Source organism: Halyomorpha halys, unplaced genomic scaffold, assembly GCF_000696795.3.
Source record: "Halyomorpha halys isolate HHAL.00 unplaced genomic scaffold, Hhal_1.1 Scaffold61.1, whole genome shotgun sequence".
In the NCBI taxonomy this organism is placed as follows: Eukaryota; Metazoa; Arthropoda; class Insecta; order Hemiptera; family Pentatomidae; genus Halyomorpha; species Halyomorpha halys.
This window is the reverse complement of record NW_027110400.1, coordinates 1,142,918-1,170,484: the sequence shown is the minus strand read 5'-3', so window position 1 is coordinate 1,170,484 and position 27,567 is coordinate 1,142,918. Positions and strand designations below refer to the sequence as shown.

The window sequence follows — 27,567 nt, the reverse complement described above, 5'->3', positions numbered from 1 at the left end:
AAGGATTAAAAACAAAATAATCCAACAATGATTTAAAAAAAAACTATTAAGGAAAATTTTGATACTTATTAAAAGCAATTTTGGTTTATTACAAATAAGTAAAGTAAAGTAATTAAAATTTAATTGAGGGTATGGTTATATAATCACAAATAATTTTAATGAAAAGAGTGGTTTTTGTTAACTATTTTTAATGGATGAAGCCAGAATCAGAAATGGAATGATGTACACCCATATCCATAAACAAGTAAATTAAAACAGCTTTAAAATGTATGTAGAAGTCAGTTCCATAAGATGGTATACCTGAAGTGGTTACTTTGTGTTTCCTGCCAGATATTTGTAATTTAATTTCTTTTAAAGTAAGAACTGTTTATTTTTCTTTAAACACTAACATAAATTTAACAAAAGTATTAAAATATTCTGAATTAAATTGAACAACAAAATAAAATATGCTCCCAAAATCCTTTTGGAATTTTAATCTCATTCTAAACAAAAGTGCATATAGAACCTTTAGGAACTAACTGACTTCCTCAGACATAAATATCTTTAATACACAGAAAAATTGTTTTTACCAGATCAAATAAAAACATAGACATCCAATTATATTCATGCAACTTTAAATATAAGGAAGAAAATAAGGGAACAGATTTTATAAGCCACAGCACCCTGGCACTCCACCAAATATGTGAATATTTATGAAAATGTATATTTTTATATGATTATTAAATTTGGAAATCAGCGCCAGAGCCCTGTGTGGCATGATTGGGGTAGTTAGTTTGTATTTTAAATGGAAGTGGTGCGTAACAACACACTTACACACAGAAAGTGTTAATGATTACTATACAAAACAACAATAAAATATAATACATAATGATAATATATAACATACATTGACTGTTGCTGGGAGGCGAGTTGGGCACAGTACATCTGAGTTGCCAGGGCACTGAGACACAAATACTTAAATTAATATTATGTGGTTTGATGAAAAAAAAAATTTTTTTACTATAATATAGTAAAATTAAATACTTTAATAAATTAATATCTGCTTATTTAAAATAGTATGATATCAGTCAAAAAGTTATTTACAATTTAAGACTATAAATTAAAAAGATCACACATTTAAGGTCTCAGATACATTATGAATTTATTCAAGTTGAACTGAAGATGATAAAATAGATAAAACGAAAAAAAAACAACAAAAAATCAAATATGTATAAATAGGCCAAACTTTAAAAATATTGCCAAAGCCTCAAATAAAAACATTGGACCATTGTTATAAAGTTAATTGTGAAAAGATTTTTAATACAAGAAAAAAAAAATTATATAAATTATAATTTAGAACCATAAAAAAATAAAACAATAAATGATAGTTTCAAAAGAAAAAAAAATACAAGTAATAAAATAATTATTATACCTGCAAATAGCAGATTGACTATAAGCTGGCCCTTCTGTTATGCTCAGTGCTTGACCAACTTGAGTTTGGGTGAGGCCCAAAGAAAGACGTCGCAGCTTAAAAGCTTTTGCAAATTCTTTGATCTCATCCAAGTTGATTCCATCAACTGTGTTGCCCCTGCTCTCTGATATCATAGGCTGATCTAAATAAAAATATGACGTGCTCCTTAGACCTTTTAATGATAAACTCTCTGATCTAATATGATATAAGTTTGATACAAATAATCATTGTTAAAGTATGAGCACTTACTTGATTCTTCCATGAGATCCAAAGGTGAGGGACTATGCTGGTACGGAGGTATCTGAGGTTTGGCAGAACTTGTTGTAATAGTCAGATCACTATTACTAGCGGCTAAGCGGCTGATTGTGTTGAGTGGTGATGATGATGGGTTCGTTGTAGAGCCATTGCTCATCCCATTTATTGGTGGAGATTTTGAACAATTTGGAATTCCACTCTATAAAGAATATCGATTTAAAATGTATTCATATTTATTATCTATTGCTCTTATTAAAAATATTTACATCTAATTTCCTACTTACAGAATACTGACTAAGACCAAGTGGTGATTTCTGTGACTGTTGTTGACATAGTTGTTGTGGAACTTGCTGCTGTTGCTGCTGCTGCTGTTGTTGCTGAGCTTGCTGTTGTTGCTGAGCTTGCTGCTGTTGCTGAGCTTGCTGTTGCTGTTGATGCTGTTGAGCTTGTTGATGCTGAAGTTGTTGTTGGGCTTGCTGCTGCTGGAAAGCATTAAGTAAATGCTGCTGATGTTGCTGTTGTGCATTGTGACCATTCAACAAGTGTGGTAAAGTATTCGTCAAATTTGGTCCAATATTATGATTAACTCCACCACCAACTGCAAATGACAATAGACTAATTATTTACAGAATAATAAGTATAATGTGCACCATTAAATATTATTTGAATGTATTTTCTCTAGTGAATAATTTATATTATATTCAAAAATACTTAATAAGATAAATACTATAGTGTTGATAAAAATGTTACCATTGGTATGAGCATATTGGTGAGCTAAATTAGCAAGAGTGGTTGTCATCACTTGGCCATTACTCATAGGCATATTGACCATTTGGTTGTTTGTAACAGCATTAATTGGGATGGTCAAGATTGTCTGGGTTGCAATTCCTATAGAATGAGTAATTATAAAAAAAATTAATTATAATTGTATTATTTTTAATAAAACTATTGGATTAATGTACTTTGTAATTGTATATAATCCAGGATGTATAGTAAATCTACATTATTGTTTACACCCCCTTACTAATAATGTATTTTAAATACTTCTAAATTAAATAAACTTATAATTATTAATAACTATTTGATTAATTAATTACCTTGTGATGTTGGTATAAGAAGTTGGGCTCCCTGAATGCCTTGTATTATTTGTCCGGAAGCAAGGATTAGCTGGGGCATAGCAGTGGGTTGTGGTGGAGTTAGTACTTGCTGAGCAGTTGGCAGCAAATTGGTATTCAAATTATCTGAGAAAATAAAAAAAAAATAGAATTGTGGTGGTTAACAATTTAATTAAATTAATTGAAGTTTAACGTACATATTTAAATGGTAGTTTTGTACTAACTATAAACTAAAAATAAATATTATATATTTATATATAAATATAAATAATTCCAATTAATTATTATGATTTAAGTTATTAACATAATAATGATATTTTTCCAACTGAAAACCTGTAATACTTATAACTCATCAAGGATTTTTGGTTCAGTACTTGGTAAGGAAGTATCGTTTTTAAACCAACAGTTGTTCTAGGAGGTGATTTGGTCAGGATAATTTTCAGCTGCCAGATTTTACCACAATTAAGAGTACCCACATTGTGGAGGCTGGGTGAACAAATAATTATCTACCACAGCTGATTAGAACCCAGACCAAGGAGAGAGGAACAATAACTTTAACAATATCAACTCTTAGAAAATCAATCAATGGATGTATCTGTAGTATAAAACACTAAACTTTTGACTAGAGATAATTTTAAGCCATACAGCTTACCCTACCTTCCTAACACAAAGCACAATCCTTTAATTATCTCTAACATGAAATTCTAATATTAAAAAGGGGAAGCCAGGTAACTTAGCCTTGTCAATTTGAATATTCGCGCCATTTGATGGTGAAAATTTAGGTATAACCCACTTTTCACTTTTTATATTTAAATTGATATTTATAGGCTAACTTTAATATTCATAATAAACTAGAGATTAATTTTATGTAAAATATATAAACGAATATATAAAGTAGATTTTAAAGTAGTATATACTGACTCATACATAATTTGGAATGTTCATTATTTTCCGTATGTTGGCAGCAGTTAGTACTTAAGCGGACTGTCTCAACTCTTATTAATATTATTTCATTAGAAATTTATTAATAAAATTGAATTTTCAATCTAAAGTGGAATCAAAGTTGCTTGCTCGAAGTACAACTAATGTCCGATTTTACACGATAATCGCGTGTTAACCGCGACCCGAATAGAATTGAAGACATATTAACCTTCAAAAAGATAAAAGATACAATCGAGATCCTTCATTTTTTTCTGGTTGAAGTTTGGATTAGAATGAGTATTTTGTTTTTAATAAGTGGTATTTAACTAAGGTGGTATTTTACACCCACATATTTTGCTTTCAACAGTATCAGGTAGGAGAATGTTTTATATATTTAATAATAATACATTTTAATGAAATTTACTTTGCAGCTGACATAATTATTTTCCTTTGATTTTAGTAGCTATGATTGTCTAGTAAGACATGGGCTTTTATTCTTTAATTCCTTAAGTATATATTTGAGGCGTTCGGTCGAATTTTTCATGAATTGCAGTTTTTTTAAGGTTGATTTCATAAATGATTGAAATTTTTTTTTGTTACCTCCTTTATTGAAAATATAACAATATTAATATATACCTTTGTATAATAAATGATTGAAACAATTTTTAGGTTGTTCATATTAGGTTATGGCAGGTGACTTACTTCGGGTAGAAGGCAAAAAATTGTAATTCAATTTAAAATTGTAAAAGTTTTTATTTTTACAGTTACCATGTTTTACGACTGAATGCTTCATTTGTATATGCACTTAGATTTTAGGTCGGAATCGAAATTTTCACTCATATGGTTGTTTTTCAAACTGTTAATATTTCTTGATCAATTATTCTTTGAAGCGTGAAAAGAAACAACAGTTAGATACTATACAGTAACGGTTCTTTTCTTCCATTCTAGTTATAACTAGATAGTTCCAGATTTTTGATGCGGGTTGTAATAATGCCATTAATGTAGTTAGTACTGGATTGTGACTTTTCAGAGTATATATATATATATATATATATATATATATATATACACACACATTATTTTTTTTCAGGTTACTTTTTTATATTATTATATGTTATTTTTCTAATGATATTTTTTTTATTTCAATATTTTACATTATTTCAAGGGATCCCTATCTGCTCAGTCGGGATAGCATTAAAACCAATTATGGACCTTGAATTGTAAGGTTAATATCAAATCCTGAAATCTGATCATTAAAAATTCCAAATGTATTGAAGCATTAGGAAAAGCAATCCCACTCATGTATATTTAATTATAGATTGTTTAATCAAATATAAAAGGGAATCGTTCGAATCTCTGTCCACAATGAACATTTATAATGTTCCGTGTTGCCGTTGAAAGGTTAAAAGCTACTGAAATCCCCGATTTCTCTGGTAGAAAAAAAAAGTTATGAACAAAATTGAACATTTTCACGCGTCTTTTTAAATCTTTATTAGATCAATAACAACTTTCAATTGTGCTTATACAATCTATACTCATCCTCAAATCTAGCAATAGCAAAGCATTGTTGGGTCTGCTAGTCGAAATTATAAATGAACAGAAGGATTTGATGTGTTGTGGAATGAATACTATCAGATAGGGTTAAGAGAAAGGGAAATAATTGCAATATAAACGCAAAAACTATTAAGCTAAATGACCAAATCTTGGTTATTAATTAAAAAAAAACTATTCAGTACATATCTTGTAACAGAATCAACTAATTAAGGTGTAATTACGTAATATTTAATATATTAAAAATAGATATTGGTTGGTGGCTGAGTGAATTCTTTTAACACATCGTTGCTTTTCTTGAATAGTGGCTCATCTGTGTAGATAAAGCTTTATTTTTTATTTGGTTTGAGATATTCCACAGATTGTACCATAGACTGAAGTTAATTTGTAATGACTCTAATAATTTTAGGAAAGTTTATAGGAAAACCTCAGTAAATAAAAACTAACCGTCGGATGTGACACTACTCACGATGAGCAATGACATTATGTATTACCTGAGGAATGTTATTTTTATTTCTGAATGATATAATTCATTAGAATTTAATAAGGAGTTCTGTGAGGAACCTATTAATTAAATGGATTTGATTTATTGATACGAGTCTTAGTTCATTTTTTTATAGCTGTAGTAAATTAATGACCGTAACCAAACTGAAAGTGGTTACGGTTGTATAAAAATACATTATACATAGCTGAGCAACCTAAAATTTACTTCAGGAACACATTAAATGGTTGTTTATTATGCATAGCTGTCACACGCTTCGAATCAATCTATAACTTTTAATAACCAGAAAACGAAGCAATGAATATGTATATCATAAATAAAATCTGATGTACCATATTAAAGGGAGGGTTTGTAATCTTCCTATAGGGATAATTATATCAGACCTGACCTCGTTCTCCATCTAGGAGGCACTTTGCATGAGGATTACAGAATTTCGCTCCCTTATACCTTTCGTATAAGCTATGTACTATCTCATAATGTTATGACTATAATTAATCATAATTAAGGAAGAATCTTTTATTTTACTAGCATTTGTGTACAATTTTTCTACCTGCTTTGTCGCATATCAATATTACTTCAATTTCATTTTTAACATCTTAAGAGCGAGAAATAGTGTTAAACGATCGCAAAAAAGTTACAAATTTTGTGATATCGAAAATCGAAAAAATGATTTTTGTAAATTTCTCTGAGTCATTATACTTTATTTTAAAGGAACTTTCGTCTTATTTAACTACTAAACTAAATATTTGTCCTTTTAAATTGTGAAAATGAAATGTATAATAATTTTCATATAGTTTTTGATGGGTTTTGGTTGAATCCTTGACGTAATGTCTTTGATAAAAGTTTGTATAATTTTTGAAAAAAGAAAATCGAAATCTTGTAGAAAAATAGTGCAAGATATGTAAGTACTAGTATGTGGCTGAGAAAACAAACAGACCAACGGTTTTATAACCGGCTTAATTTTTTCACTTCAGTTTAATGTTTGAACAATGACTATGTATTCAGAACAATCAAAACAATACTTAATAAATTACTTATAAACGAAACGAAGAGCTTTGTCTAAAAAGTTCTAACACATTTATTTTTTTTCAAACTTTACAAAGATTAAATAAAAAAGCTTACCTTAGACCAAATTAACGTATTTTCATTTTTGGTGCATAAGAACTTTCGTTAAGGATTAAGGACTGATTCATTGCAAGCAATAGTAAGATTTGATTTGAGAAGGGCTTCGTGGACTAAAAGCTTTGTTTAGTTGCATAGTTAAAACCTTTTTAGAGGGATTCTGTCAAATCACCAATTACTAAACAAGTCCTAGAAGAATTTTGCAATTTTAATGTTGAGCCAGTGATAAATAAACATTATGATAAATCTTACTGTGAACATCTTATGTAAAAAGAAGTTGAGGATAAAGTTTGTTATTTTTATCACGACAAAAATAAATAGCGTTCACGCGGAATATATGAGAAAGTAATTTTTTCATTTTTTTGCTTCTCTCAATTGATTTATAAAAAGTGATTACTATTTTGTCAGTTTTAATTTACCTTTTCATCACGGCAAATAACTCTGGCAATTACTTAATTGGAATTGAAATCCTTTGTTGAATTAGTGTTGGAAAATGGGCGGTAATTTAATTGGTTTTTTCCTGTTTTTTTAATTTTCTGTCTCCTGAAAAAGAGCAACCTTCCCTGTCCCGAATTGAGTAGCCTAATTGACGTTAGTAATGGACGGAATCGATATTCAATTTGAAAAAAAAGAAGAAAAAAAAAGGAACAATTGGTTTATACGAAAGGAATGCACGGGGAAAATAGCAAAAAGGGAACAGGGATGTAATATGTGTAGAACGGGAGGCTAAATTGTTAATACTCTTTGATTACACAATAGGAAATTTGATCTGCGATGGTGAAAGCGCGGAATTGAGTTATGACCTGAATGTCTAGCATTATTGAAGTTTGACTAACATTTTGCTTATAACTAAATATGCTTGTCAAAAAATAAATACCCTTTACAAGTTTAATATGTCATTCAATTTTGATGAGGGGGTCTGGGGTTCGACGTCATTCTTTGAAGCAGAATCCAATATTTTATACTTTGATCTGAGTTATTTTCTTTGTTAAAGTAAATTGGACATTTAAAAAATTATCCGAACAGCAATGAAGCAAAATAGAAAATACTGTAGAATCTCATAACTATACAAACTGGTGATCCATCTGTTTTATATAAACAAACAGATCCATTTCTGCGGTAATATCTTTACAAGAACGCTTTATTAAATGAAAGACAATCAACACAACAAAGTATTGGCTTACCACAAAGCATTTAAAACGTTTGTTTGCTTTTATCGAAATTTTTAAGGATAATAGTTCAGGCGGTCGCTCTTGGAATTGGAAAATGAGTATGAGTATAAATATTCCACCTGTTTTAAACTAAGTGGTATCCAATTGGAATATTTAAATGAGCTGAAATATTGAATAATTTATTCCTCGTTTGATGGAATGAGCTTAGTAACATGTCACCGTTAAAGTTTTGTTTTTCTGTTTTCAAGTTTAATTAAGATTCCATTATTTATTTTTATTTTTTTCTTCCTTCCAGAATTAGTAATAATCATCATTATCGTCCATTTCTCAATCCATTCCCCTAAACATTTGGAATCTATATTTCGGTAGATAGGAGATATGATTTAAAGGAATATTGATTCTAATCCATATTATATTCATTATATTTCGAGCACTAAGGAATATTAAGTTATGCCTTATTTGCAACTTAAACGAATAACCAAAGAATTAATTCTCATGTGAGACATACAGAATAAATAAATGACCGGAATATTATTCAGAGGTATCGACAGGCCTAATGATGCCGTGGAATAAATAATGGAGACAAGAAGGGGGGAGGGCGGTGGAGTTGTTTAACAGGACGCTCATTTTCTTTATTATTTATTGTTTGTATTCCTAATTAGCCTCTATCCTCTAGTATAGTTAATGGTAATCTGAGAGCATTGTCTGCGTATTGATTACGTTTATTTCAGAGAGAAATGTTTTAACTTTCTTATTTTTATATCGTTATATTTTTTACCCGTGTCAAATTAATTAGAGATTAAAGTTTTCAATCATTTATATTTTATTTTGTATACTAATTTCATAAGTTTTAATGATTCAGTGATTTTAAATCAATGAAATAATATAAATAAAATTGAAGATAAAGGTAATTAATGACAAAATTAAATTTTAAATAATTTATTTATTCATAGTATTGGAAGACATTTTGTGTTAATTGTAATTTATGATGCTGTAAATGTCTAATGTGCTTTTTCTGGTTTGCATTTGTATGATCTTACTATCATTTATAAAATAAAATGTAAATAATAAAGGAAATTACTTTTGTACTCACTGGTGGCGTTGAGGCTGAGGTTGAGTGGGGTGTTGATGAGTTGGTTGTTGATGATGCCTGGGGGGGCGATGGGAGGCCCACTTGGTCCCGCAGAACCTAGTCCCCCAAGTGCCTGCCCCAGGCCTGGTACTGAGCTCAGGTTTAAGAGACCTGCCGAAAAGTATTATTTCAAAAACAAATAATTCTTATTTAAAATTAAAAACTACAAATGTCCTTATCAGGATAAATAGCCTAAATATTAGAACCTATTTGTGCCAGCATAGATAGAGTGGGAGATATGCTTAAACGAACGTACAGAAATTGCCAAAGAGAAGAAAATTAATAATGCCCAAAGACTAAGTCATAAATCAGAGATATACTTATAATAAATGACGGTGGGGGTTTTAAAGCGGTACATTAATAGAAGGGTGTGTTGGCAGCAGTGACGACTGTCAGAGGACCTCAAGGGTAATTGGTACAGGGCTGCCAACCCTAACTTTGTTTAATGGAACAGGACCATAAGGGTTGGCAGAGCTGGTTTTTCCCTCCCTAAGGGACGGCATAACTCACGTGTTAGCCTTTGCAAAACCCCCAGTATCGTGTTTCCTCACCACCGGCTTCAACAACTGACGCTAACCTTTATCCAATTTAGACTCCTGTATGTTAGCAACTTTTTTTTCTTTATTCTTTTCTTTTAACCCCACTGAGAAGAAAAAAGAAACATATCTGTTTAATTATCTCTTTGGGGTGTTATGAATTTCCACGGTTGTGGTTGGTTATCCTCCATACCGCTACTTCGATGTATCCCAGAGAGGCACTACCCTACACTTTAGATTTTCAACATAGAAACAAAATCAATACAGAACTTCATTGCAAAAAATAAATTCCAGTATATACTCTTTAAGTAAATATAATAGAAACCATGGTTTAACTTTCCTTTGATCCATCGGCACGTTTTGTGGTAATCAAACATTCAAAATTCCCAAGGAACTCAATATCGAGTACTTAGTAATCGCTTTACTACTATACTAGAGTAACGGCCACTCAGAATCTTCCTCTTCATGGGAGGAGGAACCAGTAAATCATAAAGTCAGGCTATTTGAATTAAATAAATATAAAAGGAATAATTGGAATAACATTAATAATGAAAGTAAGTACAAGTACCGTTAATTTGCTTCGATTGGTCATTGCATGATTGCGGCGGACTCGGTCCCCTCTGTTCTGGTGCGCCTCCCATTCCTCCCTCTCCGCAGGAATCGAGTGAACTGCACTCCTCTTCACTTTCCTGTAAAAAAGAAACATAAAAATAATTAATAAGTATTTCACACTTTTAGAATCAAAAACTATAATTCTTACCCAACAATTCCTTATAGTTGATACTATAAGAAGTGAAAACACAAATTTAAAGTAGTATGAGTCATGTCTAAAGCATGGTTCGTTCATTCTTCTGTTTAAGTTTGATAAAAATAAATTATACACAGCCAAATTGACAATTCTACAATACATTATATATTCTACATACATACAGCATTACTATAGATAACTTTAATTATTATTTTATAGAATATAATCTTACATCTTTAGATTTTTTTTTCACTTTAAGAACTATTTCAAAATTGGATTTAATAGTATGATGATTGTTTTATCTATAAATTACTGTTTCTTAATTTTTACAACAGATTCTAATTTCTTTTTTTTTTTTCTATTTCTTTACTTATTTTTCAAATCTTTTATTTCATCCCTTATTTTTTTTTTCATAATATATGGCGGCCATGTAGAAATATGTTTTCTCAACTCTGGCCAGTTTGGATAAGTTTGTAATGGAGGACCCCCAGACTTTGCCTGGATGTTGCCGGTGAGAGTGTTGGCTGAGTCGGAGATGAAGTATATAGGAGAGGTAATATCCTCGCCCTATTAATAACTAGCTAATTACTAATTACGACCGAGGGAGGAAAACCTTAATTACAAGCTCCCTATATATGTAATCTGGATCGGGGAATCGGGGTTCGGGAGAATCTACTTACCCGGGGAACACGTGAGGCTTTAGGGCCGCGTCCTAACCCAGTTTAGTCGAGTAATTACTCGGGGTGTCGGAGGGAGCTACACACTAATGGCACAAAATCAAATGGGACTAAGGCGTAAGTATCGCCGTCAAGGAGCTGATTGCTAGCCTAGTTCCACTTCTTCTAACTTAATTCTTAACATTTCTAAATATAAAGGTACTTAAATACTTTCTATCGTAGTAACTATTACGAGATATCCCATAGTATCCAGTCCGTAGGTCTAGCAAAGTAGAGGGATCGTATATCTTTTAGAATTGAAATATTTTAATAGTCCAGAATTGGAAGAATACTCTTATTAGAATACTGTAGAATATCTGGTTATCATTACTGTAACATGTAAAGCTGAAGAATTTGTTAGTTTGAACGCTCTAATTTTAGGAACTAACAGTCCGAATTGAAATATATATATATTTATGGATCTTGATTATCAGTCAATAAGACAAATATATTGAGGCGACGATCCACAGCATTATTGTTTCTATAGTAGTGTCATACAATGAAAACAGTTTTTTATAACTAAAAATTTCTTTAACTAACAATTAAAAAAATACAGTGTATAATTTGAGATTAATAACTATAAACATTATTTACAATTATCAATTTCAGTGTGTTTTACATTACTGTGACACAACTGACTGCTTTCGATGCGTAGTTATATATTATCATATAGTTTTATAATTCCCTTCAATTCCAGCTTTTGGTTTATTTAGATTTCCCGCCAAGCGTTAGACAAGAGAAAATATTTTAATTACTGATTAGTTCACATTTCTCCTCGGTCAGAAAGGTGATGTAGGGTATTTATGCAGCAATAGCATATACCAGTTGCTATGCAAATGAATTACAATAAATTGAATCTTTACATGAATTCATTTCTAAATTGCAAGACTCATATTTCTTTTATTTTGTAATTTAATACGATACCATGGAATATTATTTGTATTAACTGATTAATGGCTGACTTGAGAATTGATTTGCATATTGCAAATGAAGGGGGAAAATACAATGTGTTTTCTACTTCTCTATCTTCAGATTTACATAAGATTTGTATTTTAAGGAATTTATTCATATTAATAAGTGATGTACTGAGAAAAATAACTTTATAACTTCTTACAATCTATAAATTCATAGTTTATAAACTTTTCTGAAGGATTTATGGCCGGAATTATCTTTTGTGTTTTTAACCCAGAATGTCTTCAGTTTTGATTTTTACAGTTAATTGCTTAAAAAATAAGCGACAATAGACCATTTATTTTAAATTTAGCACATATATACGAAATGAAAGAGCAAAGAGCACGCTAGATCAGATGTTCATCCTGAAACAGATACTCAAAAAACGATGGGTAGTAGATAAGGGTGTGCACGCATTATTTGTCGATTTTAAAGCAGCCTAAGACACCGTGGACAGAAAATGTCTTTAGAAGATCATAACTGAGATGGGTGAATGATTCTAAATGCAGAGTCTTGATACAAGGAGAAGTAACACGAAGCCTTTGAAGTCATGAAGTCAAAGGTCTGAGACAAGGTAATTCTCACCAATGCTGTTCAACCCAGCCCTAGAAAAAGGGGTTAGAAACAAACTATATGATATTAAACAAAATATATGATATTAAGCCAAAAAATCTGGGAGCTTTTCAAAAAAACTTTCCAAAAAAGCTCGATCTGGGATCCGAGCCTTAACACCTGGAAGAGAAGAACTAACAGTGAACTGCTTGCAGAGTTTGGTCAGTCAATATCTCATGATATTAAGGGAAGGAGGTTAGGATGGGTGGAACATATGGCTCGAAGCAATCCATAAGGATGCCTCTACATAAAAATGGATGCCAGTATAGAAGGCAAGAGACCACGTGGGAGGCCATAGATTAGATGAATAGACAGAATCAACAAAGGTGCGAAAGAGCTGCATGCAGCAAACTGGAAAGCAGCAGCTCAAGATAGGAGGGCGTGGAAAATTCTGGTTCGGGTGGCCAAAGATCTACAATGTTCGTAGAAAAAAACGAAAAAAATAATGTATACGTATGAAATAATTTTTAAATCACTAATATTAAACTATAATACGAATATAGACGATGTACATAGATTTATATTCAATAAAACTAAACATAATATAACCAACCAAGATGTCAATGATAAATAACAATAATGAATAATATAACATATAACCAAAGAGATAAAAGATAAAGAATTTAAGAGGCTACAAGACTAGGGTTGAGTAACCGCGCGCTAGGAGGAGAACTCATCTCTCTGACATAAAATTAACTTATCCACCAGCCCCACCGTTCTAATTCTAATCTTCCTTCTAATTAATCCTTAATAAATCCTTCTTCAAGGTTTATTGAGTTTTGCTTATTACTTTAGCAGCTAATTAATACAAAAAAAAGTTTAAAAAAAATGTATTTGATATAATACTAACAAACCCTTTTTATTTCGCCCCCTTTTAATTATTTTTCCTCATTTAAAGACCTATTTAGGCTTAGGTAAATTAAATAGATCGAATGAAGAGCTTGAAGGAAGGTTAATTTTGGTGAATGAAAAGAAGCGTTAAATTGAAGAGATTTTTTTTCATTTCTATAAACGACTAACAAATACTTTCAATTTGATTTTAAAAATTCTAATTATCAGCTGGATATACTAAAAAAAAGGAAATTTATTTCCAAAACAGAACTATTCTTACCAGCCGATAAGATACCATAACTCTATTTGGTGCCAAATTATTCTAATGTTTCAAAATTAAAAATAATATTTCTATACCCTCAAATAACAAATGTATTACACAAATGTTATGGATTAACTTTATGATAAAGAGGCTATTTTTAGTATATCAAATTCAATTTCTTGATCAATGTTTAATCTCGTTTTATTGATTGTCGGATAATTTATGTTGATCATCCTATGTCAATATAATGAATAATTCTAGGATTATGACCGATAATTTTAGATTAATTGAAATTATTTTCCAGAGACTAATCGATGTGATTAACGATAAAATAGTAAAGAAACAAACATCTTTAACAACATATTAATTTAAAAAAACCTAGCGTATTTTGAGAATTTAATTCCTACTTTTTTTGAAGATACGAATAATAAAGTACAAATAATGGTGTATTGTTTATATACGCTTTTGTTAATTAAAGAATTATAGCTAGTTTAGTTTTAAAAAAATGTTATAAAACTTTGTTTGATATTCATTTTTTGGAGACATAATTGACTTAATCTGAGTCGGTGGGAGAAAATGTTTTTTTCATTATAATTTAGTATTTTAAGTTTTTCGTATTTATTGATACATTTTTTTGTACCACTATTTTTGTTCTTCAACATTATCTATTAGCATATTTTACAATTTATTTTTTACTTGCAAATTTAATTTCTTTTGAACCTCATTGTTAATTAAAAGATTAAAACTTTGTTTTTAAATTTAAGTCCACCTCATCACACCTTGAAGGGAATGTTTTATAGTTTAATGTTTCGACTTTATGGTTTTATTGATGATTGTTTATATTGCTATTGTTCTTGCTTAACTGAATATATTAGCTTGTTTCAAGATTAATTATTAAGGAAGAGTAATATTTTTTTATTCTCTTTACATTTGATACATGGTGTATTGACGGATTATTTCTTTATTTGAATATTAAAATAAATAATCTAGTTTTTTTTTCGGAATATATACATTCCATATTATATATTCCAGTTGAGGGAATAACGATCCTAAACCAATTTTTTAAAAACAACCTGTTTTAACAACAATATATTGCTCTATCTTAGTCTCCCCTTCCCGTTTTAAGCTAATATTTCAAAAGTGATATAAGGCCTTCGCTCTCCGGAGGTTTAGCGGGGCGGGTCCGGCGGGGAAGGATTGCTTTTTTTTTGTGTTATGATAGGAAAAAAAAATTCATAGGACATATAACTGAAGACAATGAAATGGTACGTTAGTAATGATTATAACAGAGAATCTTTGCCTTATTTCCATAAGGTTTTGTTTAAGTCGTCTAATAAAGTATAGTTTATTTGCTTATGCGTTAGATATGGATTACATAGCATATGGAATACATACGTGGAAGCCAACGCACACCTAAGGTACAAGACTTGTTAGACTAGTGTCAACAAGGAGTACAGCATATACTACTCCAACATGCCTTAACAACCGTCTAGCGTTATCCCATCCAAATACGGAACTATGCCAAGTTAGTCAATAACACCAAATTTCCGAATAACAGGACAATCAGTGTTTCATAAAGCAACAAGTTATAAAAAACTTCTATGCACAGATAATAAGATACATATAATGGTGTATAGATCAGTTGTTCCTAAACTGGGTGCAACGACATCCCGGGGTGGTCTAAGCATATGCCAGGGGTGGTGCAAGCGAATGTCTCTTTATTAAAAAAATCCAAAAATAAAATAGCAATAGGTATGCCAGCATTTCCTTTGTACTCTTTTTTCTTCTTCTACATAGTCAACCGCTCCTAGGATAACTGTGCCGCAATTTTTTTAGTACAACAAAGGTGCCGCAAATTTTTATTGGCCTAAGAATGGCGAAAAAAAAGTTCGGGACCCGCTGGTCTAAATCACCCATCAGTCCAATTTATTAAGTGTTTTTTTTCTGTCAAATGTAAAAATCAATAAAATTATACTTGGAAAAGTAATCTAGAAGTTTTCTTGTGAGTCCACGTCACTCCCCAAACGTTGTTAGGAAAAAAAAATTGTAAAGTGGTGAATTAAAAATTTAGAAGTTCTATATTTGTTCTGCAGAAAGAATAGTATCAGATAATTGTATAGTTGTTGAAAAATTCAACGTACACAATTGGCTACTACCTAATACTGCCCCTTCTCTAGTACAGTCAATAATGACTATATATGAATAATGCCCAATTATGAATTGTTCAGCAGTGTATCGATCCTTAATAATTTGAAAAATCTAGATCATATTCCCTTTGGAGATATTCGAAACCAGTGTTCCTACTGTCTGGCTTATAAAAAAATAAATGTACAAGTGCTAATGACAAATCAATAAAGTAAGCTTGAGTTATACTTTATTTTATTTATATACAGCAGAAACACGATTATCCGAGGAGAAGGAGGAGTCGAAAACATAAATAAATACGATGGTTAATCGAAATTCATTTTATTTAGTATATATATCAACGTATATACGAATGTATTGAATGGAATAATCTTTTTAGGACTGGAAATATAAAGTAATCAGTTTTTGTTGGATTTCCTAACTTCAGATATAATTTTTCTCAAATTCATGTCGCCTTAGAAGTTATAATTATCAGATTCACAAAAGTTCGTGAGGATATCACCGGTTTCGATTGTTAGACACATCTTAATTTTTGGCTTTGGGAAGCATAGAAAATTTCTTATATTTTACGAAACCATTTTGGTTTTTAAGAAATCGGAATACCTTCAGTAAGCTTTAGTTGAAACCATTCAAAACAGCAGATACATGTTAGATAAGGATGGCTCTTTCAGAGTTTATCCTCTAGCTAAAGAAATGGATTCTGAAGAAGATATAAAAATGAATTGACAAGTCACGCATGCTCTGTTCAAACACTTCGACACTTTTTCTTTTTTACATATTAATCACAATTTATTTCAGACAATTTTTTCTTTAAAGAAAGATCGAAAAGTTTATCACTCATAACGACTTTGTTTAGAGTTAGAGCAAAATGAATAGTGATGTGTGAAACGAGTTGTAGAAAACGAAAGATTGTAGAATGTCCAACTTTCAACTGTGAATTTAGGGTGATTTATTTTTTCTTGGAACCAGTTGTGAAGAATACAAGCGTAGTTTGCTTTTTATTCATTTCTACAAGGTTTTGACTCACTTTGCAAGTATTGGATGGATTTTCTTTTTGTTAAGGTAAAGAATGTTATTTAAAACCAAAAATAACACCTTAATAAGGAGTACACACTTGTTTCATTCTGCTCAACTAATTTAGTGAACTTGCGGGCTGCACTGAGCTTCTCTCCATATTGGTTAGGCAGGATCAATCACTCTCAAAACGAGTGGCGAAATCAGTCAGTTTTGGCAAGTAATGAGACCGGAAGAGGCGCTGCAAAGTTTGGCGCCACTCTCGAGGATCCACGGCCTTATTAATAAACTTCATTAACTTCCTTACACGTAATCTTGGCTGAGTAACTTTGCTATTCTGTTTACGTAGCAGTCCGCCTCATATGCAAAACGGACCTCCCCCCACTATACTCAAGCTACCCCTTCGGAGCAGCCCCTAAAGACTCTTCCAAGTTTAATCAGTTTAATTAATTTTTTAATTATACAACTTGAACTGTAATTAGTAATTTTATCAACTTTGTTATCTCATTGGCCAGTTACTGTGGGTAGAGAGTTCAGTTGTTAGATTTCATTTTAGGTGGACAAATTTCATTTTAAATGCATATATGAGGTAAGAAAATAAAAAAGTAGTTGATTAATATTTTTTTCTTTCTTCTAGACTGCAGCCTAGACCATCTTCTTCTTTAAAATTTCATTTTTATTTATTTAAATACAATTAAGGCGATTTGTAAATTGTATTAGTAATAATTGACTACTTAATACAACTTTCATTTTTAATAGCTTTTTATTGCAGTTCAGATGTTTGAACGATACCGAGTTTAAAACAGTCCAAGCAGTACTTTTTCAGACTCAGGACTATTTTGACCGTCAGAAAAGGTTCTAAACTTTTGTGTTAGTCGGAACAAATGTCTGATTGTTTGCCTGCACCGGAATCTTCGGAACACGAAAACTGTACTGCGTATGCTTATAACATTTTCTGACAGTCGAAACTGGTAGTTGGGACTAATACGCTATTATTGTCTAACAGTTTAGATTACAAACTTAGAATTCAACATAAAACATATTATAACAATTTCTTTTTATATTCAATACATAAAAAAAATCATTAATATGAATTATTATGAGATGTAAAATATTTCCATTTTTATGATAAATTTTAGAATAATGGCATGGCAACGGATGGATCTATTCGATTGTATTAATTTATTTCTAGATTTGAGAATTTGGTTCAAAATAACAGAATTATTAAAGATTCGTGAATATTTGTATTTCCAATGGCTTCTTTTTAACTTTCACCATAAATACATAATATTTAACATACATTCGCAAAGGCTATCCAAATAAATTGCGTACCATTTTACACAATGGAATTAGCTTAGCATTAAACAGCGCTTCTGCGATAAGAGAAAATTTATTTGAACATTATTCTGTTTGTTTTTTGTAAGTCATATTATTGAAGTTTTTAGTGCCGAGATCGTCCTGCGAGCTCATTACTGGAGACCATAACTCAGAAGCACAAAACGACGATGCTTTTATGAAAAGTCAGTTAGTGGAGGGATGGAGGAGACCAGGGCTGGATTGATTGAGTCATTTCTGACTGATCGTTCCACCACAGAGAAAATATAGCCCATCCGGGACCCGTTCTCATAAATCAGATGGCGGACCATCAGCGCTCGGGAAGCAGAAATTAACAAGCTTCATAGGGGAGCGCGACCAGAATCAGTATTTTTACGGCTGAGAGGGTTCTATACGAAAGAAATGAGGTCGCTAAATCCAAAATACAACTAAACTTAAGAGAAAAAAAAGGTAATGTAATCCCGATAAATGTAAATCAGGCGATAGAACAGTAGCGGTTGAAAACAGGCATGTACAATTTGTAGGGTTTAGTAATGAACGAAATTGCTAACAAAGTAATGAGCAATGAGTTGACAGGTAAACGTCAGAGAGATAAAGCGAACTTCCGTAAGTAACAAAATGGATGTCGAAGATTTTAATAATTTAATCTCCGGAAAAAAGTGCATTTGACCACGATTGTCCTTTTTCAAGCAATTGTATCAATCCATTCTTTTCATTTGACACATGTAATATTTTTTTAAAACCTGTTGAATGACAATTTAAGGTGCATAGGCAAGATATTTATAGCATGAGATTGAATTTCCCAGTTCAGGAATAATACACATTGGTCAATATTTCCCGAGTAACAAACTTAGCTACTAAACCACTGAACGGTCTGTGCCTTAATTGTCAGAGGAGAGTAGACCTCAGAGCTTCCTGAGTGGAATTTTGATGAGGTGAGGTACTTCTGAAGAATGGCTTGGCTTCTCATTAATGTAGGTGATTTTTTATATGAATAAATAAATCTTAAGAACACTAAGTATATAAGTGTATGTGGATATATTTTTTGGCAGTAGTGTTTCCTTAACTAATGCCTCTGCAATTTTAATGTCCCTATTACCTTTCGATAATCATGTCCACTATAGGTGAATGTGTACTACTATATTTTGTAACTACAACATTACCTAATGGTTATATAATCCTTCTAGGTTTTATTTGAAACGATTTATAACTTTACTTTTTTTTTTAAATTAATTATTTTTCCCCAATTCCTACATCTTAACAGTAGTTGGACAAGTAAAATTGTTTAACCGTAAGTCTTGCTCTGAAGCTCTTATTTTCTAGTGCATATAGACCGCTATCATCATCATTCGTTAGCTATCTCTTAAGATATATTTAAGTGATCAAACTTCTAATCTTAAGTAATGACTATTCACCTTCGAGGAATGATCTCAGATAGTATCAAGTGGGGCCGAAGGATGACTGTGAAACGATCAGGTTAGTAACAATACCATCCTCAAATCCGGAACTGGTTTTAGACCGGAGGAAACCCCTGAAAAATTACACCCGATACTTTTTTTTTCCTCTCTCCGCAACCCTGAGAGAGGGAATTCACAAACACACGGCGCCATATTGGCGGGAATTAATTAAAAATAACGAAGGCTCCCACCCCGTGTGTGCGGGCTAAAGGGTTAGATGGAGGGGGTAATGTCTGTTCAATACTTTTGTCCGTATTTTTATTTCCCCTTCCTCACCCCTCGAATTTTTTCCCTCCCTTTTGTCCGAACTCTCGGCCATTGATTACAAATGCAGGAGAGGGGGGGGGGAGGGAGCTCTGTTGTCCGAAAATTAATGAGGTTTGCGTCGACCTGAGATGTGTTCGCCTTGAGTGACGCCTATTTGACAGGCATCTCCTGCCCATCGTGGTGATTTTTTAATTCAATTAATACCTTATCCACCTCCCTCATATCTATTCTGTCCCAACCGCTGATAATGGCATTTTGTTTTTCATCGGACGTCGAATGGGATAAAAATGGGAAAAAAAATCTCGGAACAATAGATATATAGGACGTGGAGGTACTTGAGATTCTGAAAAGGCCTTCGATGATGAGATTTTTCATGGAACACAAGTATTTTATGAACGCCAGTTTTTTTTTTCTCCTCTCACATCAGCCTTTTTGTATTTTAATTTTATTAGTCCATACAGTGAAAATTTTATTAGAAAATAAATCAGCCAGGATATATTGAAATTTAATATATTTTAGAATAATTCTATCCTGGATAGACGATAAAAAAGATACAAATATAAAGAAATCATAAGCCTATTACAGCATTCAATTTGAATTACAATTGAAATATTTAAACTGAATATATGAATAAAAAAATTCCTTTACAACCTATGTACGTAGAGGGTAAGTGATTGAGCAGTTAGCAAGATTATGTTTACTATCGGCGTGAAGGCAAGCACTGTCACTGCTGAGAAGGCAGTGTTGATATTATTCGCAGGACAGATATCGGTCTGGAGGAAATGGGCCTTCGGGAAAATAAATCTTGAGTTCTCTTTTAGGATGGCTCTCCATCTGTTTTCATCCATTTCTCTTTCACTGTCTGCATTCAAATTAAATACCGCAGGAAAAGAAATCTGTCTGAAATAACGACTTGTCAATATAAAATGATATGAACTAGATGTAAAGCAATACAGTATTTGGTAATAAAATAAGAGATACATTACGTAATGAGGAATCGAAATCTTAAAGAATTTTGGAAAAATTTTCTCAAATATTGTCATTTTTGAGTTGAAAGATAAAATTTAAATCACAGTTTATTAAACAATAGTTGAATAATCATCCAAGTCAGAAATACAAAAATTATTTGAATCAATAATATCATTAAAAATAAATACATTACACTAAATATACGCTGTATTAAAGGAGAGAATAAAATTAAAAAAATGTCAGTATGTTACCATTTAATTGGACGTGGTATATTTTATTAACTAGTGGAAAATATACGATAAATAATTTTCTTAAATGAAAAAATAGATTTTATTATTTCCAATTATATAATAACTAATTATATTTAAATAACTAAACGTTATTGAGTAATTTTAATGATTCTTAAATATTATTATTATGAATAAACGCTGCTACTCCATAAAAAGAAAAAAAAAGAATAGAAGTTATATAATTAACTAATTTTATGTTTTTCAATTATTCCGATAAATAAATTTTTAATAGAAAAAGTAATAAGCAATACCATACTTTTAATGATTCGATAATCCCCGAAGGAAGGCTATTTCTATTAGTAAGGTAATCAATGGAAACTTATTGGAAACTAATAAAGACCAGTATATAGGCACCTGATTGACACACAAAATCTAATCATTGAAGCTAACTTATCACTCACATAAGCTTTAACTCCTCCAAACTTTGTTTTAGAGAACCTTAACTAGAAATGATATAGGCTAACATATTTACATTCTCTGTACAAGGAGAATTATATCTTTTAAATACTTTCACATGATAAAATTAGAATATGAATTGAATAATAATTTTACGCGTAGGATACAAACGATATATTTTGTACTTTATTAAGTATAAATAATTTCGAATTGAAGTAAAGCATGGAAAATTACTGATCAGGGAAACTGGAAAAGTAAAAGAAACTTTAGGTGTCAGCCTTGGTTTAATAGACTAATGGCTTTTCTTTGGAATATTTAAAAAAGCATTATACATATGTATATACTGTTACACTGTAGCCGTGGGTCAACTCCTGTGTGTTCTGAAGCCCTCTTGGGGTCCCCCCAGCCTCTTAAATTGGGTACCCTAGAGTAAAAATCTGGTGGTTGAGTGTGATTCTGACGAAATCACCTCCTTGCACAACCGTTGGTCTAGTAACAGTACTTCTTTACTAAGTACTGAATCCCTGACCCTCCCCGAGTTGTAGCGGTACAGATTTTTATTTTTTTAAATTAATTTAATTCTAATATGTGTTCGTGGAAATAACTACATATAATGTATTTCGCATATACATATACTGTAACCAACTATGATTCCCGAAAATTCATTTGCAAGTTGGAACAAAACAATTAACTACTAATCGAAATTTTTTTCTATAAAGTTCAACAAAAAAAAAGGGTATGTTCTTCTAAATTGTTTATTTCTTTACTGACGTAGATTGTCGCATGAACTATACTTCTCAGCGATTTTTTTGGAATGTGTAAATTATTTGTACATTATTTTTTGTGGTACAAACCAGAGCTTAATTCTTTATGTCCGCACGGGTTTTAGAACTACCATACTTTGTACTAAAGATATTCTAAATTGATAGTTGTAAATTTTTGACCAACAATCAATTAATAACATTAATTTTTTATCATTTTTATGCTGAGTTCCTCTTTCTTTTAATTTTTCTTTCCAGTCGAGTCTTACATCCAGTGCCATTCCCAGATACTTAGCCGTATTGAGTAACAGAGATCTAATCTTTCCATATAAACCTTTTCTCTATCTGTTTTTCTATTACTAAAGTTTATATACACAGATACACCTTCATTCAGTTTAATTATCGAGCGTCTTGCCCAGTCACATACTTCCGCGATTGAGCTCTTGAGTTCTTTTGTTATCTCTTTGACATAATTACTTACTGGCAATACATAAGTATCATCGGCAAATGTCGCTAACTTTCTTCTCTGTTTGGCAATTACCTCCTGAATAAAAAGCATAGAATGGAACAGAAAATGTTACCTTGTGGAACGTCAGCACCTATTTTCTTTAAACCAGAATATGTATTCTCTATATGATTCCCACCATGTCTCCTTGATCACTAATGAGTTTGGGTTTCATTTTTTTCGACTCGTAATTTATTATCAATTGTAATAATATCACCATCTTTAATTTGGTTAGGAATCATAAATCGAAGGTATCGATGGGTACCAGTTGATACCAAACAATATCGATAATTAGATTTATCGTATTCTAGTTACATATTGCGACACTAATTCCAAAATCACCGAACTAAATATATTTTTTACTGTTGGAATTAAAGTCACGATATATCATATCGTAAAACGTGATATTTTTTAACAAATGCTGTCAACTTCATGAATGATATATACACCGTATAGGCAATTCAGCCCAGAGATATATAATTATCCAATTATGAAAGGAACAAAAGCTTTATTAACAAGTTGTAAGACAAATGGGAGAGATATTCCAGTCAGCTTTGTTTATACGCTCAATCAAAGACCCTCCCTATTTGGCTGTCCCCCAATGCTTTTCGTAGATAAACGCCACTAACGCAGATAAGACAAATTAATAGTAGTCAAGGAAGACTGAGATGTAATACGGAAACGAGGAGGATAGAACAAGATATTAATATATAATAAACTTTCTAGGAGTCATTGTTAATAATAGTTAATTAAACATAGCCTTCACATATAAGGAGTGCCTTATCTGAGAGTTAGCCATTGTCCCACTGTAATTGGGTCTTAAGTTCCAACCTTTTGTTTTCGTAGGCTACAATTTAATCGAACATAAACCGAAAATTTTCGACCCATCAAAGGGTGTTATTTTCACTTGCGAAATTAGAGATAATGCTATGACAACTATTTAATTGGGCTACTTGTGCGTTTAATGTAGGATTATTAAAATGATGAGAGCATGACCAAGCTAAATTTTCATAAATTATCCGATGCTACAAAGTTATCCTCCAAATGACATATATTTCAACTCTTAATCGTTAAAGCTTTTTCCTGTTTTCAATATCAACTTGAAAAACTAGTTTATTTTGGGTTGCGAAATCATATCCTCCTTCAAAATAATATCACTCACTATATTCAAATGCTTAAAAATTCTTCTGAATAATAATTTCTGGGATAATTATAAACTCTTAATATTTCAATTATCGTTTATCGATTAACTAGATGACATTTCGGACCCATTCTTTGTCCCTTTTCAAATCTATGACGTTGCTCATGCCATTTCTCTTAGTGCACGGACATCATTAAGTTTTAAGTGTTTATAGTTTTCCCAGATATTTTTATATTGAATAGTAAACTGCTAAATATTTTTCAACTACTCAAAGTAAATGAAGAATGGTAGTTGGAAGATATTTTTGTTTGTCCCCAAATCTCAAAAAACCTTTGAATGCATGATTTTAAGATCTCTTGAATAAAAAAACTGGAATTTAATGCGATACAAAAATTTTGATAAATGTGTATAAAGAAACCATTTTAAAATAATATGTTGTTGACGATGTCCAGTGCTAAGGATCTATCGTTCTTCATCCAATTCATATCCAATACGTGTAATTAACAACAAAAAACGTCCTGCAGCAAAATAACATGTTTTTTTTTGTTTTTTTTAAATACTTTTTATTTATTGATAGATATTACATTTTTCCACACAGTTGTGGGCAATAGGTAATAGTGATGAATGATCACATTCATACTAAAATAGAATAAAAATAAATAAATGAATGAAAAAAAAAAATCTCTCTTAAAATATATACAAACAGAAGGATAAACAAAATGAGCATAAATATGTGTATGAAAAAAATAAAATAATATAATCTCTAGTCACATTTACACTCTTATAATTACAACATGTGAGTAATTTTTTTCGTTGAGTCTGCAAATTTTGATAGCTTTCGGTTGAATCTTTGCAGATGTATGATACAATAAAAACATCCATTAGTTGATCGCTATTTTTATAGGACGCTTTGTTATAACTGATTTAGGCAAACACTAATTTTTATATAAGTTTTCAGCAGTAGATTGAAAAATGAAAACCTTTTAAGCGTATGATTTCAAGTATTTACATTTAGTGGAGGTAAATTAAAAAAAAAATAATCAGACTATACAAATAAAGAAAAATTAAATCTTAACTTTTTTTTCCTGAACTATGAAATGCTTTAGATTCAGAGGTGAAATAAGAAAATATTTTATAAAAAATGAATTAATGATAACTCTAGGAGAAAGCACGGACTGTATTTTTAATAAATAATTTATTTCTTACTTAACATTCCAATGAACGAGAAAAGTTATTACTTTACTAAAACGAAAACTACCTTAATTAAGTATATTAACTCAACGTTAATTTGATCGTTTGTAAAATCCAAAAATGTTGACAGCGTACTTTAATTAGAAGAATATAATTAGTTCTAATAAGTGATGAGACGAATAGAAATTAAGGGAGACAATGTTTAAACCATTTTTTTCTCGTATAATTGAACAACGTGCGTGTCGCACGCATAAGGGTCTGCTACATATTGTTTATCTACGATAGGCCAAATCAACTTTTCGTTATTCAAATAATAGTTTAGAAATTGTTAATTTTAATGATTCTTTTATACAAATTGGTTTTTGTTTTTTTAAAGAAAAAAAATTCTAATCTCAGTTAAGTACATTACAGGTAAGAAAGAAGTATTGGCTTCAATGCTTCGTGCTGGTACTGAGCAAAAATCGTTTACCATCAGGAGCTCATTCAATAAATGCGGAGCGCATTGGAATCTTCCAGATTGTACAGGCAGGTAGGAGGCAAAAAGTAATGATTGCTTCCTAACTCAAATGGGAAATAAATCTTCTTCCTGGCGCCTTACATTATAAAACAAGACTATCTCATGTTAAATAAACGTCTAGCTGGATGACCTTACACGGAAGTTAGTTATAACTTAATGCTTTCCTGCAAGATTATCTATTAATATTATGTGAGGATATATATAAAACGTGAAATTAGTCATTAGAAATTTGTTTTAGTAGGAGATGCAGTACATTATATTGGTCCGCACAGAGGATGATTATTTTTTTATGAACTCGTATCTCAAAGGCTGCTAGTCAGAGGCAATGAATGTAATCTGAAATTCCCAAAGGGAATTTACGAATATGAAACCGAATCCAACAATCTTTATTTTATCAGAAACTGTGTAAGTCTATTGAGCACATTTTCTGGCGCGACACTTAACATTATGTTGAAATATTGATTTGTCTGACTTCTTAAAATCTCTGAACCAAAAAATAGAATATGATTTAATTTTCGATTTAACTAGTAGTAGTTTTTTATCGTTGTGTAATAAATAATTTATGCTGAATTTAAAAACGTTGTGAACATTTTAATCTGTTGGATTTCGTTTTAAATACACAAACGAGTTTTTCTGAATTTCGAAGATATAGTAAGTCCAGAGACTGGTAGGTTTTTTTATATCTTGTATTTTCTTATTTTTTCTATTATCTATAAGCTTTGATTTTTTTTAATGACAGCAATGCATATCTTATGAACCGACAAATATGAAGGTTTATATAATGCGTTTCAAACGCGGTAGACCGACGTACATAACAGACAACACAATAGCGCAGTAGAGCACATGTGTCCATAAAACAGCCAGATGAAACAAAAGGACAGATTTATTATTTTTGCCGTTTTGTATCAGTCCATCAGTGCCAGAACGCCCCTATGTCAAATTTCCGCAGTTTAACTTTCACATCGTGTTCCGAAAACAGATACAACGCCGTACGTCAACTTTATGACGTCACCGATGGGACGGGTAGGAAGACCGCAGGATCTGAGGACCAAATTTATTGTAAACTGGTTTTTAGTCCCGGGGTGATAAATCAGCGGCAGCTACTTCCTGCTTGGGGGTGTAACACCAACCTTCCCTCCCCCCCCCCGCAAACGAAATTTAAAACATTTATCTCATTTTGGCTTCCTCTAGGACTCCGGGGTTGAAACGCATTGACTTTCTCTTTTGCTTTTGAGGACGCGGCTGCCAGCGAATAAATCTATGAAGCTGATAAACCAAAAAGGTTGCCCGAATAAGAACTACAAAGTAACTGTTAGCACATCATACACTTTCACGGCTGATGTGAAACTTCTACATTATCTAAGTAAAGCGAAGAATTTCTTGGTATATATGGTGCTCATGACACCTTTTTTTTTCTCGCAAGATGTTTGAAAATTTCGAAATGAAACTTAAGAACAAAAAAAAAAACAAAACAAGAAACAATTTTTTTTTTGTAAGTGATGATGGCTCAGTATCTTCTTCTCTTTTTTACCCAGCGTGCTACTGCAATTTTCAATCAAAAGAGATTGTTTAAATGATTCCTATAGAAAATCTAATTTTAAAACTGTTTTATCATTGCCATTTATTAAATTTCTACTTACAATGTTTAGTTTTCTTAAACAGATTTAAATGCTCTTACTTACTAATTTGGACAAGAAGTGTAT

At 31.3% G+C, this 27,567-nt stretch overlaps 1 protein-coding gene across 7 annotated transcripts in view; it reads right to left on the bottom strand.

Moving 5' to 3' along the window:
• Positions 1–27,567, bottom strand: part of LOC106692561 (POU domain, class 6, transcription factor 2) — a 244,466-nt gene that overhangs the window by 3,781 nt on the left and 213,118 nt on the right. For 4 of the 7 annotated variants that reach the window (XM_014438571.2, XM_014438572.2, XM_024360156.2 and 1 more), the window contains 8 exons: positions 10,325–10,445; positions 9,170–9,331; positions 2,803–2,946; positions 2,456–2,593; positions 1,990–2,303; positions 1,700–1,904; positions 1,412–1,592; positions 887–940 (listed from right to left, as the gene is read on the bottom strand). In XM_014438571.2, coding sequence (XP_014294057.1) covers positions 887–940; positions 1,412–1,592; positions 1,700–1,904; positions 1,990–2,303; positions 2,456–2,593; positions 2,803–2,946; positions 9,170–9,331; positions 10,325–10,445 — 1,319 coding nt within the window. The remainder of the gene's footprint in view (positions 1–886; positions 941–1,411; positions 1,593–1,699; positions 1,905–1,989; positions 2,304–2,455; positions 2,594–2,802; positions 2,947–9,169; positions 9,332–10,324; positions 10,446–27,567) is intronic. The other 3 variants (XM_014438574.2, XM_067048578.1, XM_014438573.2) reach the window with 2 other exon arrangements.